At 49.8% G+C, this 14,429-nt stretch overlaps 5 protein-coding genes across 5 annotated transcripts; 2 read left to right on the top strand and 3 right to left on the bottom strand.

Annotated features, from left to right (window-relative positions):
• The first annotated feature begins 123 nt into the window (after positions 1–123).
• Positions 124–1,307, top strand: M421DRAFT_418415 (NAD(P)-binding protein). Its single transcript, XM_033591777.1, has 3 exons — positions 124–776; positions 828–1,059; positions 1,112–1,307. The coding sequence occupies exons 1-2, from the start codon at positions 146–148 to the stop codon at positions 986–988; spliced, it is 792 nt and encodes a 263-aa protein (XP_033451181.1). The 5' UTR covers positions 124–145; the 3' UTR covers positions 989–1,059; positions 1,112–1,307.
• Positions 1,119–3,418, bottom strand: M421DRAFT_362556 (ubiquitin-activating enzyme E1 3). The gene is made up of 4 exons (XM_033589690.1): positions 3,238–3,418; positions 3,016–3,186; positions 2,066–2,957; positions 1,119–2,015 (listed from the first exon to the last, which is right to left on the bottom strand). Exons 1-4 carry the CDS (start codon positions 3,298–3,300, stop codon positions 1,249–1,251), a joined length of 1,893 nt encoding a protein of 630 aa, XP_033451182.1. The 5' UTR covers positions 3,301–3,418; the 3' UTR covers positions 1,119–1,248.
• Positions 3,419–3,540: 122 nt separating this feature from the next.
• On the top strand, positions 3,541–5,083 carry M421DRAFT_418417 (uncharacterized protein). Its single transcript, XM_033591778.1, has 2 exons — positions 3,541–4,636; positions 4,689–5,083. The coding sequence occupies exons 1-2, from the start codon at positions 3,718–3,720 to the stop codon at positions 4,859–4,861; spliced, it is 1,092 nt and encodes a 363-aa protein (XP_033451183.1). The 5' UTR covers positions 3,541–3,717; the 3' UTR covers positions 4,862–5,083.
• Positions 5,084–9,586: 4,503 nt separating this feature from the next.
• On the bottom strand, positions 9,587–11,694 carry M421DRAFT_362575 (uncharacterized protein). The gene is made up of 5 exons (XM_033589691.1): positions 11,293–11,694; positions 10,997–11,232; positions 10,656–10,945; positions 10,459–10,610; positions 9,587–10,407 (listed from the first exon to the last, which is right to left on the bottom strand). Exons 1-5 carry the CDS (start codon positions 11,546–11,548, stop codon positions 9,905–9,907), a joined length of 1,437 nt encoding a protein of 478 aa, XP_033451184.1. The 5' UTR covers positions 11,549–11,694; the 3' UTR covers positions 9,587–9,904.
• Positions 11,695–12,467: 773 nt separating this feature from the next.
• On the bottom strand, positions 12,468–14,371 carry M421DRAFT_57525 (uncharacterized protein; the record flags this gene model as incomplete). The annotated part of the gene is made up of 3 exons (XM_033595509.1): positions 12,468–13,172; positions 13,225–13,688; positions 13,738–14,371. The coding sequence occupies 3 exons, from the start codon at positions 14,369–14,371 to the stop codon at positions 12,468–12,470; spliced, it is 1,803 nt and encodes a 600-aa protein (XP_033451185.1).
• Positions 14,372–14,429: the final 58 nt, after the last annotated feature.

Consider the following 14,429-nt stretch of genomic DNA (forward strand, 5'->3'; position numbering starts at 1 on the left):
GTTGATTGTTGTTCAAGACAGGAGCAATGACGACTTGACTCGAAGTCCAAGCTCCCGCGACGCGTCCCCTCAGCGCGTCTTCACAAGATTTAGCCGCACGACGTCATTGGCTAGTTCCACAACCACACCCATCAGTCCATCAACGATGGCGTCTCGAACTCGACATGTTCTCATCACAGGGGGGAGCCGGGGGATCGGTCTTGCTATCGCGCAGGCATTCGCGAGACGATCCTACCGCTGCACACTAATCTCGCGCTCTGAAGAAACCCTCAAAGCCGCAATATCAACATTGGAAGCTTCAGCACCTCCACATCACTACATATCCGGCTCCATAACCTCGCCCGACTTCTGGAGCACCACTCATTTCAAAGCCGCTGGCCTGACCAAGAGCGAAGTCACCTCAAAAGTCGACGTCCTCGTAAACTGCGCCGGGATAACGCAATCACGTCTCTTCACCACCACGCCCGCAGAAGACATCCAAGAGATCGTGGACACAAATCTCACGGCTTTGATGCTGGGCACAAGATTTTTGTTGCGGAACAAGTATCTGAATTCAACAACAAAGTCACGTGCAGATGCTGGGCTGGATTCTACTCCCTCAATCATCAATGTGTCGAGTCTGCTGGGGGTGAGTGGTGGCCATGGTGCTGTCGCATATGCGGCGAGTAAGGCGGGGATATTGGGATTTACGAGGGCGTTGGCTGCGGAGTATGTGCAGCATGGTGTTAGGGTGAACGTGATTGTGCCGGGGTATGTGGAGAGTGATATGACGAAAGGTATACACTTGCGATTCTGTCGACTCATGGGATCGGAGCTGACAAGGACAGATTTGAACACATCACAGCTCAAAGACCGAATCCCTTTGAGGCGGTTCGGTCAGTCAAAGGAGATAGCACACGCGGCGTTGTTCCTTGCAGAGAATCAGTATGCGCATAACTGCGTATTGAATCTAGACGGAGGGCTATCTGCAGTACAAATTACGCAGTGATGAGGCCCACAGCCGAATCAGTGGGACGCTAGTGGCATCCTGACTTCTATACGTGAAAGTCAAAGCAGAAGGTATACCCATTTCCAAACGCCGCCAAAGTCGCGCCATGCTGATATAATACAGAGGACTTCCAGTTGGATGAGCACATCGATGCGTTGTAGGTTGTGAAGGGCTGGGAACTGTCGCCACGGAGGGACGGTCAAATCGTATAGGTAGTGTGAGCTGCGAGAGGTAGGCAAGGCAGAACATCTTGCATGAGCTCAGTCGAGCTCGATCACACCGTCGTCTTTCTCGTCCTCGATGACCAAAATATCATCAGCGTTCATGACTTGCTTCTCTTTTATGACCTTGCCTTTCTTCCTGACAATGTCGTCTTCAAGGCTGGCCTCATCGGCGGTTCGCTTGACACCACTAATTGTGCCGTTAGAAGTACCGTTCGTGTTTGCGTGACCATGGCCGTTGGTAGATGGCGCTGCGACAGGGATAGCTGCCTTGGGCCTGGTTGCGATCTTCAAGTCTCTGAGCATGGAGATCGGCTTGTCCGCAGACGGTAGATTTTTGGCATCAATACTGAACTGGACATTGACCTTACAATCCTCATCGGCGTCATCGATGACAGTGACTGAGCTGCCTGTGATGAGTCCAAGCTCACTGAATGTCTTGTCTAGGTGAGCGTCCTCATCAGCGTCGTAGAGCAGATCACCATCCTTAGTGACGTTAAACTCCTCACCGTAATCAAGCTGACTCTTGAGTACGTCCTCCACCAAGTCGCTGAGCTTCGCGCGCGCAGTGTCAACTGTCAGTGTAATCTGCGTCACACTGCAGGTCGGGCATTCGGGGTTCGGTGGCTGTACCAAGTCTGCCGCAAGATTTCGCTCAGTCGTCCTTGTCAGGAAAACGACCTGCGCATGCCGCTTCAGCTGTTCTGGGTCGGTGTAGCGTAATATCTTGAAAGCTTGGAGGACGCAAAGTCCAGCAGTCATGGCGTTGGTTGTTGCGATTGCAGGAATGATATTGCCGGCCATCTCTGTACGACGTGTTAGCCGAGAGAGCTCTACTTTTCCTAACAATACTTACGCTTGATATCGAATTTTGACCGAGGCTCAATTCCAAAGATGGCTGCACGCAGGTTAGCGCTCGCGACAACAAAGTCCAGAGTGTCCGCATCGTCCTTGTCGAAGCTTAGAACGACAGCTGATTTGCCGACTTCTTTTTGCGCACGCTCAGTCTCCAGACGCTGGCCCAATCTAAGGATACTATCCACAAATATCGCGAAGTTCTCCTCTGTGCTCCATGTCCTCTGATCGTCCTGCAAGAGTGTGGCTGCAGGGACCGTGCTCTCCTCTGACAACTGGTCGAAGTCCAGCGCAACGGGTGCCCTCTTGCCCTTCCACATATCTTCCATGCTCAAAAGTCGCTCGATATCCTCCCTGAACACCATCTCGAAAACAGCACGGGGGAAGTTTTGCGAGCCCATCTGCTCTCGTACGCGCTTCAGTTTTGTTGCCTCCTGGCGCAGCTTGGCGATTTCATCCGCATTGTTGCCCTCCTTGTCCAAGCTCTGATCTAGCTCGGGTGCATCGTCCTCTGAGATACCAAATAGCTCGGCGAACAAGTATGACTTGCCCCATACTATGCAGTGGATGAGCTGCGAGGGTGTGCTTCGAATCGTGCAAGTAGCGAACGTTTTCGGCGTGGGTTTCGGGACGCAGTCATAGCATTCGGTGTCGCCCTTTTTGATGACCTGCACATTGCCGTTGAAGCCAGTAGTACCACTCTCGATAAGCGGTACGTTGCTAGCCAAGCACATCTTGTTGACATGGCGGCGCGCATCGAGGTTGTCTAGGGCGTTGAAGACGAGGTTGAATTGCTGGAACCACGCGGCGTTGAATTGCGAGTCCTTGATGTTCTCATGGTACGCTTCGATCTTGACGTTGGGATTGAACTTTTGCGCCGCTTCTTTGGCAACCTGCTGTGGTGTCAGCGCATGCCCTCATACCCTTCCAAGGGATCATATCTCTCCGTACCAATGCTTTTGACTTCTTGATGTGCTCGTTGCGGAACAGAAATTGACGATTGAGGTTGCTCAGGTCGATGGTGTCGAGGTCGACGATGTGAATTTCGCCGAAGCCGGTGAGAACGAGGTTCTTGAGCAGCTCGCAGCCGATGCCGCCAGCTCCTACCATGAGTACGCGCGACTGCCGCCTGTTAGTAAATCCAATGTCTTGTGTTCGGTGTCTCGGTCGCACCTTCTTGACCATGCCGTGCAGGGTGCCGCCCAGGCTCTGCTGAGCAAACTTGTCGCGTGACATTGCGGGTGAGGAGGTGGTTGGCGAGTGTGGTGGAGGAGGCTCGGTCGTCACGGCATGCGCGAATGGGTGGAGGCCGCCGGCGCGCGGATAATTAGAGACCTCAAGGTGAGAGAGGCTGCGACGTCAGTGCTGCGATTCTTAGCGCTGATCCACCGGCTGCAGCCTCAAAGCGCCTCGCGTAGGTCGCTAGCGCGGCGCTCTAACGCGTGGGATGTACAACTCACGCTCACCAAGTCACATGTTCGACATCAAAATCCAGGGTCACCATGAATTTCCAGGGTTGAGCGTTTTTCATTGAGAGCACGGACAGAGATTCCAAGGACTTGCACCTGGGTCGTCTTTCCTTCACCACGGACCTTATCTGGCTAGCGCGGACGTGCCTTCCCCCCAGCCGAACAAGCAGCTTCAATCCTCACAATGTCAGACGACGAAGTTGATCATGAGCTTCTGGATCTACTGCGGAGGCGATTTGGCATTGGTGTGAGAGATGAAGGTCCTCCGGAAACCAAAGTTCTTCAGGCTGCCGAGTTCATCTATGACAACAGTATCGATGTGGCCTTGGACATGCGCTCGACCAAAGTTGCCGCCCAACTAGTCCTGGAAGAAATGGAGAAGAGAGATTACAGCACTAGGACATGGTCGTCCCATGAGCTGCATCCCAAAGCTAAGGATGAGAGCACCGTCAACTTCATCTTTACTATGGACCTATTGAACTTCAGCTTCTGGAGTGAGAGGGCAGAGGAGGAACGATTTGCTGTTCAGTACAAAGAGAAGAAATGGACGGGATATTGTGGCTTGGTGGCTGTGCTGCAAAGAGCGATAGACGAAGACATTCCCATCACCTCACCTGAGTTCTGGATCGATGAGAAGTGCACAGATGAGGTGCTCAAGAGGGTGTTTCGATCAGTGAATGATGAGGAGCCGCCAATGTTCGGAGAGCGAATACGGTGTTTGAGAGAAGCTGGACGAGTGCTAGACGAAGAGTTCGACGGCAGCATTGTCTCGCTGATCGAAGATGCTAAGTACTCAGCAGCCGGCCTTGTGAACCTCCTTGCCGAGAAGTTCACCTGTTTCGCAGACGAAGGTACTTTCGAGCGCAAGAAGGTACGCTTCCTCAAGCGTGCACAGATTTTCGTCGCCGACCTGTGGGCTGCGTTCGACGGTGAAAGCTATGGGGAATTCAACGACATTGACAAGATCACCATGTTTGCAGACTATCGGGTCCCGCAGATACTGCATTCTCTCGGTGTATTGTGGTTCTGTCCTTCATTGGAGGCCAAGATCAGACGTCTGGAGATCATAGAGAGTGGGCACACTTGGGAGATGCAAATCAGAGGTAAGCCAAGAACGCCTGCGTGCACAACCCTGACGTCTGATGTATCTCATAGGCTGCAGTATATGGGCTGTCGAGCTTCTCCGCCGTGAAATTTTGCTATTCAAGCCGGAGGCGAAGGTCAATGCGATTCTTATCGACTTCTTCCTCTACGACTTGGCGAAGGAAAGGGAGAAGGAAGGCGTCGAAACTATACCACACCATAGAACACGGAGCATTTGGTATTGATTAGAAATCTTCCTGTCTCACGTATTGCGAACTACAGATATGACAAGATCTACTTAGAGACTCAGAGACTACAAACCATGGAGAAGACGAACAGTGATGAATACATCGGCTATGCTAGAGCCTAGAGCCTCAGGTGACACCGTCAATGGTAGGGGTGGCGAGTTAATATGTATCATTGCATTTGATCTAGACTGTTACCAGGATAAATCACGGGATGCCAACCACATGTCTCCTATACAAGTAGTGCCAATTTGTCGCAGCACCTGCTTTTCTGTATATCTACCACATATTTTAGGGAGGCAGAAAAAATGCCTTTTACTCCTCTGTCACAACAGAATCGAATCATGAAGGAAGGACCATCCAGATTCTGGACGTGGTAAGTGACATTCCAAGGGACCAACAGAGCGGAATAGAAATCTAAAGGCGCGTCTCAAGTAAGAATTCCGAGGTAGAATCTGGCATCTGCGTGATAATGCCAAAACCAAGGGTCTCAACTAAGGTATGTAGTCTTGATCTAGATGATCCGTCTGCCGTAAATCTATGGTACCAGATTATGCGGCGTGTTCGGCTTTATCTCTCAATACAGCCTTCGATCACGCCAAGCCGCAATGTTTTCCAGTTCCCTCTCAGTATTCGACATGACTCTTTTCCACACAATAACTCCAGTAGTATTGGTCACCGCATAGTTTTCTCTTCAAATATCCCAGCTGTCGATTATTTCTATGTTGATTCGCCAATACAGCTTTGTACGCATGCTTTGTACTGCAGATATATATGCCAAAATTTGATCCTATCACTCGTCTGTCTTCCTTGGTGGCTCGAGAAGCCTATCCAGGGTTTCTGGATCTTAGAACTCGCACCTGGACATGGAGGGGCCATAATTGTAATGACGAGGACCAGTGAAGCTCGGATGAATAAGTTTTGAATATCTTGAGATGGCCAGGGTGATTGGGTGGGATACACGAGTTTCGTGGTCGCCGTTGTCATTGCCGATATCATTGCCATCGCCGTCGTCGCTGTAGTAAGGTTAGTACGTGGAAAGTGTCATGTCGAGACTGAATTTGAGACGTGTTAACACGTGCGTGGCAATCTGTTCGTAATGCTGTCTAATGCTCTGATAAATCTTCCAGCACGGCTCATCGTCAGGAACTTTCGACAAGCTCCTAGGGAGAACAGTGCTCGGTGTAGCGCCTGATCATTACCGGGAAGGTAAGCGATCCATCTCCTGCATACTTGTTGGCAGCGAATGAGATCGAATAAGGGAAGATAGCGCCAGATCGACTAGAGTATCTCTGGTGGTAGGTCATCGACTGCGATCACTGTGTCCAACGTTGCCAACTGGACGTAGTACTGGAATATATGGCTACAGTATACTGCAGTAGGCAACAGTAAGCAGCGGCAATTATATTAAGCCGTAGCCGCACAGGAACTCGCCGTAGATTAAGGTGTAGTATGACAGTACGACGCTAAAATTTAAGAAATACCCCTATATTAGTGATAATAACGTTAGTTTGTTCTTCTATAAGTTTAAAGTACACAGAACGCTATTTCAATCTTTGATTTTTAGCATGTGCCACGTGGACAGCAATATTGCAGTACTACGCTAATTACAGCAATCTACGCCTACTGTCCGTATGCCACAACCCCTACGTAGGTTTTGGGACGATATGGTTGCCTACAATTGCCGTAGGTTACAGCAATTGACCCTCACCGTAGCTGTATACGTCCCGTTGGCAACGCTGATTGTGTCGAGTGCCATGTTGCTCAATTGAAGTGCGTAGTACTGGCGGCCGATGAGCACGAAAGAAAATTGGGGCTCGCAGGTTCGTGTGGGGCAAAATCAAAGCGAAGGTAAGTAAGCTTGCTTCTCAACGGCACCGGGCGATCTAGTGAGTCGCGCCTTCACTTTCACCCCTGTTGCTCACACGCGCATCGCAGCCATCAACAACACTAACCTATTTGCTCTAGATCAATACGTTTGCACTTTCAGTAGAGCTCTGAACTCTAGCCTGCGACCCTGGCTGTCGTCATCGACAGCGTCCCCGATGGATCTGTTTGATGGCAGTGGCTCTGCTATGCTACAACATCGAACAAGAACTCAACTGTGATCATTCAATACTTCTTGCAACAGTCCCACGACCTTCATTATAGGGTTTAAAACGACCTCTGGAAGGAAGTACCTGTGAACCCCGCCAACTTGAGGCGCTTTTGCTGCAGAGATCGGGTCGACTGCGAAGGCATTTATGGGGCCCAAAGGAACGGGTAGACTGGCAGTAGCTGTCACTACACCTAATGACGATATGACGATATCTTTCCTGTTCCGTTTCTTAAGGCCAGTGAGCTATTCGTACTCAGGTGATGAACATGGTCTCATGTGATACATGTTCCATTCAGTGATTCTTTCGAGACAGTTGATGTATGCCGAAGACAGTGTTTAACCAAGGTACAATGGGTGAGGCATGACAATACTATACTCCTCTAAAGAGACGTGGTGTCCGAAAGTTTCCGAAGTTACACGTACGCAATCTTTGATTGGTTTTCAGTGTGAACAACTGATTGATATCCAAAGAATATGGTTCAATCCCCTGATCAAGCGCAGCAACTGCATTCTCGATGATGCCTTCATCCGAATAAAACGCCGCAGAAGGGCGAGGCCCATCCAGTCATTCGGCAAAGCTGAATTATCCGCATCGATAGACGCACGTTTTATGTCTACAGGCTTAATTCAAGCTTAGTATTCGCGTTGAGTATGTCACTCCCAGCGAGTCGTCGCAGCGACAAACTCAAGAGTGAATGTGTGGCAGCGGTTTAGCCGAAGTCCGTTCCGTGGAACGCCAGACCCCCTATTCCGTAAACGCCAAGTGACTTCGACCACGGTCATCATTCGCTGAACCAGCATCCATGAGCCAGCATATTAAATTTGGCGCTTACAGCAGCCGTTACATGAAGAAGTACTTTACACAGTAGAATGCAAACTTATTTCTTGGAAACCCACAGACCTTTATCTTATTCTAAGTCCTGCGATGCACGAAAACCCAAGCTTCCCGTCACAGCAGACATACGAGTACTTTCTGATAAGGATAATTTACTCTAACCAGTTAGTGGGTCACGAAAAAGTAATACCAAGACATGTGAACGGCTAATTTTGTTGGATACCTGTTCCTCCATTCTCCACACATGTTGGGTAGGGCTCTCTTCTACGTTGACCCTTGGTCCGTTCATCGCAGCTGACTTCGCGCAGGGTATTTAAGATTACTCTCGTCAACTTCCGGCTTTAACATGTCTTACTAATTCTTCAATGAACTTACCGATCTTACACGTTATTCCTCACTCGCAGGAAGATGAGCCCATCGAGGACTCGGACACAGAACAAGAACAATACTTTCCTCAGCCTACCACCAGAGCTCCGCATTATGATCTTCGCCTGGTCACTGATGTTCACGCCATCTATTTCAGCTCACTGGATGGACATACCCATATGGCTTCACCTTATTGGTATCGCGCAGAATGATGCGAGACATTGCAAAGGCCTTCCACGTTTACTTTCTACAAACAAAAACTTCTTCTACGAGGGCCGAAAATTGTTGAACTCAATGTTTGAGGTCGTTATTGGCATCCATGGACCATTAATAGGACACCCTAAGAACCCAGCCCTCCAGGTGCTACAGCCTTCCCTGAAAGAAACGCTAACAATCTGGACGGGAAATCTTCTCGCTTCGGACTATCCTCATGGAGCATACTTCAGACTCAGCGCAAAGGGAGCGAGTACGATCGAATACATCATTACACATATTGTCGGAGAGAATGAGCATGGACGGTGTCAGCCAAAGCTTCGTAGTGTGAGTGTTCAGGCGGCATTCATCAACGTCTGCACCCTATGTCAGTGGCATAAATACAAGCTGCCAGTCAAAGAAAGGTTCGAAGTGAATTTGGGAAATTGGGGAGACTTCGGAATCAACCTTGATGCCTTCAGACTCGACGTCGGGAATATCGGGACAATGACTGCACAGGATGGCTACGACCACCACACAAACTGTTGGGCTCAAGTCGAACAGGTCTTTGGAGCGGAGGTGATACGCGCTGGGAAGGTACTCACGGGAGACGATCATGGCATACTTTCAGTAGCAAGAGAACAGTCTACTGCTGTAACCTTCCTTTTCCAACGCCGAACATAGTTGGCCCTTTGCGAGAAAGACGTCAGGGCTGGTCCAAAGCTAGCAAAATCTCAAAAGCTGAGAGCTAGCGAGATTTTGAACAGGGAGGCATGGTTAGGGATGGTCGGCCTCGGGGCCTGGTTGTCTTCATAGCAATGGCTGAGTTGAGAGTGGAAGGGGTAGTCGAACTTTTTCGTGCCATTGGATCTGATTTGTTTCATAGGAAGGCTTGAAGCTCGGAGGAGCTTGCGATGGGCGGTGTCTGTCAAAACCCTATAGTATTTAAAATAAAATATGGACTTAGTAAATACCATTGTTCAAATACTTTCCCTGATTTGGATTGAGAACAGACGAATTTATTTGGATACTCCATTAACTAGAATGAAATTGAGAAAATTAGACTTCGATTTCTTCTAAATAATAGGTATTAAGCATGAGATCTTCTATTGTCGGTCATTGATGATTTCATTCCGTAGTTGACGAACGATGTGACGATGTGAGTACTGAATAGAGGCTCTGTAACAGGAGAGTGGGATACCTGATTAGTTGGAATAACACCATTACAAAATCCCTCGCGTGTCGGTGCAGGAAATCGTAGGTGCTCAGGATAAGATCGAGCCTAAAGAAAGCAGTAGCCACAAGAGGTAACTCTAACGAGCAGCCACAAAGATCAACCACAATATCCAGTAGGGAATGTATGATATGAGGCTACTTGAAATGCACACTAGAAGCAGGGAAAAGGTTCTATTCTAAGACGATGATAGTGAACGGAACGTGAAGGTGTAGATAAAGGTCAAGCTTTTGGCACCTCAAAAGGTTGCGCATAGGCAGCTTTCTGAAGATTAGTTGCAAAGTCTTGTGAGGAACCATCATACAGCGACTCAACCAGCTAGTTTTCCAAGCAAACTTCATCCAACTTCCAATCTTCACTACCAAAATCCTTGAAATGCGGTTTTCTGTCGAACCCGCTGATTGGCGACTGACAAGGTGTGATCTCCTCTTGTACAGTGAACTCTGTATGCACAGTAATGACCCCGGCAGTCAACAGCTCACCGCGCTTTCTGCCACTCGAACTTGCGCTTGCGTAATTTGAGACCGTGCCTTCCGGTGTCCAGAGAGCCTCGAAAGTATCTGCCTCGCCCGAGGGCGTGTTGTGCAGGTCGCCGGAGAGGTCCTCAAGGGAGTACGTGTGGATGGAGCGTTGCGATGCACGGTGATTGCTTTCCCGCCCATGGACACGTGGTGGTATAGTGCGGTGTTCGGAAGGGTAAGAGGTGGCGAAGACATTGGGAAAGAGCATGGAAAGGACAGGTTTGATGCCAAAAAGGCAACTGCAGACTACGCCGAGATTCATCTCGGTCATCATTAAGGCCCAGATGATGCTTGCATCCCCTTTCATCCACTTTCAGTTTTATTCACGTAGTTTGCTTGGTATCGACTTACATAGCTCGTCAACAGAATTGTAAAATACTTCCACGTAGTAGAGGCGAAGAAGTCCAGCTGTACATGGGAGCAAGCTCACAGCAAGAAGAGATACCAGTCCGTACCGCTGTCTGGTTGGCATCTTCCTAACTAATAATGGGTTTATAGGTCGCCTGTGGACTGTCAGACGCATCAAGAGCCTCTCCTGTCTTACTCACAGGTAGATCACAAGGTCGCTAAAGCTGTTTATTGCGGCTACTACGGCGAGTGTAGCGCGCGTATTTATGCATTCCAAGCCGGTCTCTGGGTTCCAATGGGCCCGTATAGGACGGCACTGTAGCAGGGCTATGAAGATGCAAACGAAAGTGTAGGTTGTAATGAAAGTGATCATCATATTACAGAAGATCTCGTTCGAGCGTCCGGGGAAGAGTCGCAAGTAAGAAAGGCACTGCGAGGCCTTGGTGAACGAGCACGCTATCGGAAACAGTATGTCGGACGCGAAGCCTAGCTGCAGATGTTCAGTACCGTGCGACTAGTTTCAAATGATCTGGATACGCACCTTTGCGTAGCTGATGGCCCACTCCGGCTTCTGATCCCATACGTGTATACCTAGACCGAGATTGAGACATACGAGAGGGAAGACTGACACAGGCACAGCTACAGTCTGGAAGAAGAACTTAGCGTGGACCTCAGAATTCCACGCCCTCCATCTTACCATTGCAGCAAGCATCAGGTAGTCGTCTGCTTCGAGTGTTTGCCGCAACAATTTCTTGCTTAAGATTCGCGTGCACAAGACTAGTTCAACACAAATCAGCCGACTAAAGATGACGAATGTGAAGAGAAATGTCTACTTACACAGAAGGGCCATGAGAAAAGTAGCTACAGTCACTCCAATGACTGGTGCGTGAAGATTGTCTGGGTTATCGAAGTTTGGAGCGGCCCAAAGTGCTTGCTCGTCAGGTGTGGGCTTCCTCATGGCGATGAAAGCGTTGCACATAACCACCCTGGAATCGCGTTCCTTAATAGACAGCTGAGTAATCTCGGCCTCAAACTTAGCAGCTGTCTTGAAATAGAGTGACGGGGCGCTCATCATCGTTGCGACTACCTTCATTCTTGGGGTACAACCGAGAAGGATTTGGGATTTGGCGTCGTCATGATTAGTAGGCAGAGCTAGTGGCGATGCTACTTGCCTTTACCCTGCTGGTCGTCATCGCCGTAACAAACATGCAGAGCTGTAGCCTTTCAACGGTGAGTAGTGCAAGACATCAGAACCCGTTCCCCGTTCGCAGGGCCATGTAAGAGCGGTATCATGTCAGGTCGAGGGTTACAGACTAAGTACGTGAGCCACCATTAGAGCCCCGCGTGGCTTCGGCATAAGAGGCGTTCATGTTTCTGCTCATCTCTTATAAGATTTGCAACATCATGTTCGCTTTCGTCGGTTCTATGTGAAGCAGATCGACCTGGTCGGCCCGATTCGGTCGGCGTAGTGGATAGAATATTCGCTCGCTCGCCATAATTGTCCGCTGGGTGAAGCCTAAGGATGTAAGTAAGAAGAGCAATGGACGAGATGAAAATAATTTCCGGTAGGGACAGGTAGTGATTGATGCAGGAGCGCATCTTGTTGCGGCTGCACCACAGCTCATCATGGCCCTGAAAGACAAGGGGAGGCCGCTCATTCTTCCTACTAACAACATTAGTCCTTTCCGCGGAGCGCGATGTCATGCGTAAATGGAAGTCGGGCTCACTGACTTGGTGGGCTTCCAGCAAGGAGCTTGTAATGGTTGTAGTCCGTCGTGCTGGTGCTGACCGCAATATCCTTAAATAATGTCTCAGACGCAACCGTTAATCCACGCGACATGATCACCGGTACCCGGTATGCCAGTTTGATAATTGTCAGCGCAGAGACATAGCATTTGAGAATGCTGGAGCTCTGCGACTAGGGCAATCATATTGCTGATTCGAAGATTCAATGCATGCGTCAAGCACGTGTACCTCTCGCACCGATCCTGCTAACTTGTTACTGCGTCCTCCTACAGCATCTTGCCCCGCTTCTTTCGGTGCGACCACCAGCCCTTGCTGATATCAACGACTATCCTGCTCCAGCTCGTTTTGATGATGTTTCCGTCCAGGGTGCCACTGAAGAAGCTGAACAAGAACAGCATTAGGATTGAAAGGCCAAGAATGATGCCAAACGCCCACCAGTAGCTCTTGACCTCGAACTCCGTATTCTTGAATTGGATGCTGAAGTACCCAGTCATGAGCATGACAGGTGTGAAGAGGATCGTAATCTGCGCAAGAACAAGCGTGACCCAAGTCAGTCGTTCCACGCTAAAGGACTCCTTGATGGCGATGAGATTGAAGTTCATCATGACCAACGAGTCCTTCTGATCAATGCACTCCTGAATCTCGCTCAGAGCGTAGAGAGCGATGCGGTCTTTGAGTCGTTCGAAACGCACTCTAGCAGCCGAGCTAAGTGATACACCGAGTGAGCTGGCAAGCTCCGGGATCAGTGGGTTTGGAGAGTCGGTGCCGTGCGCTGACGCAATCATTGACTCTGCGGCGGAGATGACGCGGGAGTTCTTCAGTGATGCAATCGTGGCTTCCCTTCTCTCCAGTACGCGCTCGACGAGCAGAGAGTAGCTATGGTAGACACGTTTTAGCACAGCGAGTTGACACCCGATATGGTGCAGCTGATCAACATGGGTCAAGTCAGCTTTGACCAACATCTCTTTACGCTATCATACGTTAGCTCCGAGTGCATTTCAGTATTGACGAAAGTGTACTTACAAGACGGTCTAACTCTGCAGCATAGCCTTCTTCGCTACGTGATATGAGACTGAAAGTGGTGCCCCAATCTTCGAACAGGTAGTAGAAAAGCAGACCAGGGGTGTCGGTTGGGCGATGGGCCGTCTCCTCTTCACTGTGGCCGATACGGTGACGGATCGGCAGCTGGGTCAGAGCAGCGTCTGATAGAGGTGTTGGCGCCTTGGTCAGTTGCCGGAATACGTTGACTAAATTGCGCCGAACAGTGTACAGTAACCGCAGGTCCCATCCGTGTACCTCGCCGTTGTGGAAAGGAAACGGATCTTCAGATATCGAGATGACCGTCTTGTCTTCGCACAAAAGCAGCCAATTCCACACTCGCTTTCCATGTGGTATGTCCTGATCTCGGTCGAGTCGTTGTGCGTTATGATGGTGTTGCGTCTGCTTACTGTGTACGTTATGAAGCGTGTTGTAGCCGAGACACAGGTCTTTGGATCGTCAGTAGGGTGCATCAGAAGCTTAGTAGGTCGAACTCACATCGACGGCCCCAGTCTACCGTAGACCAATGCCACACATCTTCGACAATCTGATAGTGGGTGAGGTCGCGCACCATCTCCAATTGTGTCGAGTGCATCAGCTCTGTCATTCCGACGCTCTCCTCTGAGTCAATGGTGTCCTTGTTTGAAGGTGATCTTGACTTCTCGCTGCTCGACTTCGAGTGCTTGGAACGGTGAGAAAGTCGTGAACGGAGTGTCGAGACGCTCTTCTCCAAGCTTGAGGACGCAGAACGACGAGGCACAGGATCACTACACATCATCCCCAATAGGCGTGGTGAGAAATCGTAGTGCTGGCCGATCAGGCGAAGGGTGTCTTTCTGGTTGTACGGCTGCCAGATGTTGATCCATCGCGTATGTAGGTGAGCAGGCCGTGGGGTCTCCAGGAGACGCGAGTATGAGAATGAAGCAAGATCGAAGGCGCAGAACGCCTCATCCTCACCAAAGTCCAAGCAAAAGTTGCAGCTCTTTGGGTTCCGAGTCTGCCGATCAAACAAGTCGAAGTTCTTCTCGAGATCGAAATCACGGAAACAGTTTGTGATATCATTGTCGCCCAGCTCTTGGTAGTACTGTGGCAGATCCTCTGCAGGAGACTCCGGGCGGAGTGGAGTGGCCATGTTGTAACGAGCCAGATATGGCTTCAGCCTGGCAGTATATCATCAGAAACTGAGCCAT

Source organism: Didymella exigua (assembly GCF_010094145.1).
Source record: "Didymella exigua CBS 183.55 unplaced genomic scaffold M421scaffold_7, whole genome shotgun sequence".
In the NCBI taxonomy this organism is placed as follows: domain Eukaryota; kingdom Fungi; phylum Ascomycota; class Dothideomycetes; order Pleosporales; family Didymellaceae; genus Didymella; species Didymella exigua.

Bases quoted from the DNA above. Each gene is read 5' to 3' on its own strand.
- M421DRAFT_418415 (XM_033591777.1), top strand. From the start codon at position 146: ATGGCGTCTCGAACTCGACATGTTCTCATCACAGGGGGGAGCCGGGGG. The intron at 777-827 runs GTATACACTTGC...TGACAAGGACAG, and splicing joins GGAGAGTGATATGACGAAAG to ATTTGAACACATCACAGCTC.
- M421DRAFT_362556 (XM_033589690.1), bottom strand. From the start codon at position 3,300: ATGTCACGCGACAAGTTTGCTCAGCAGAGCCTGGGCGGCACCCTGCAC. The intron at 2,958-3,015 runs GTACGGAGAGAT...ACACCACAGCAG, and splicing joins TCAAGAAGTCAAAAGCATTG to GTTGCCAAAGAAGCGGCGCA. The intron at 2,016-2,065 runs GTAAGTATTGTT...CACGTCGTACAG, and splicing joins GTCAAAATTCGATATCAAGC to AGATGGCCGGCAATATCATT.
- M421DRAFT_418417 (XM_033591778.1), top strand. From the start codon at position 3,718: ATGTCAGACGACGAAGTTGATCATGAGCTTCTGGATCTACTGCGGAGG. The intron at 4,637-4,688 runs GTAAGCCAAGAA...TGTATCTCATAG, and splicing joins TTGGGAGATGCAAATCAGAG to GCTGCAGTATATGGGCTGTC.
- M421DRAFT_362575 (XM_033589691.1), bottom strand. From the start codon at position 11,548: ATGAAGGTAGTCGCAACGATGATGAGCGCCCCGTCACTCTATTTCAAG. The intron at 11,233-11,292 runs GTAAGTAGACAT...GTGTTGAACTAG, and splicing joins TTTTCTCATGGCCCTTCTGT to TCTTGTGCACGCGAATCTTA. The intron at 10,408-10,458 runs GTAAGTCGATAC...AGTGGATGAAAG, and splicing joins CAATTCTGTTGACGAGCTAT to GGGATGCAAGCATCATCTGG.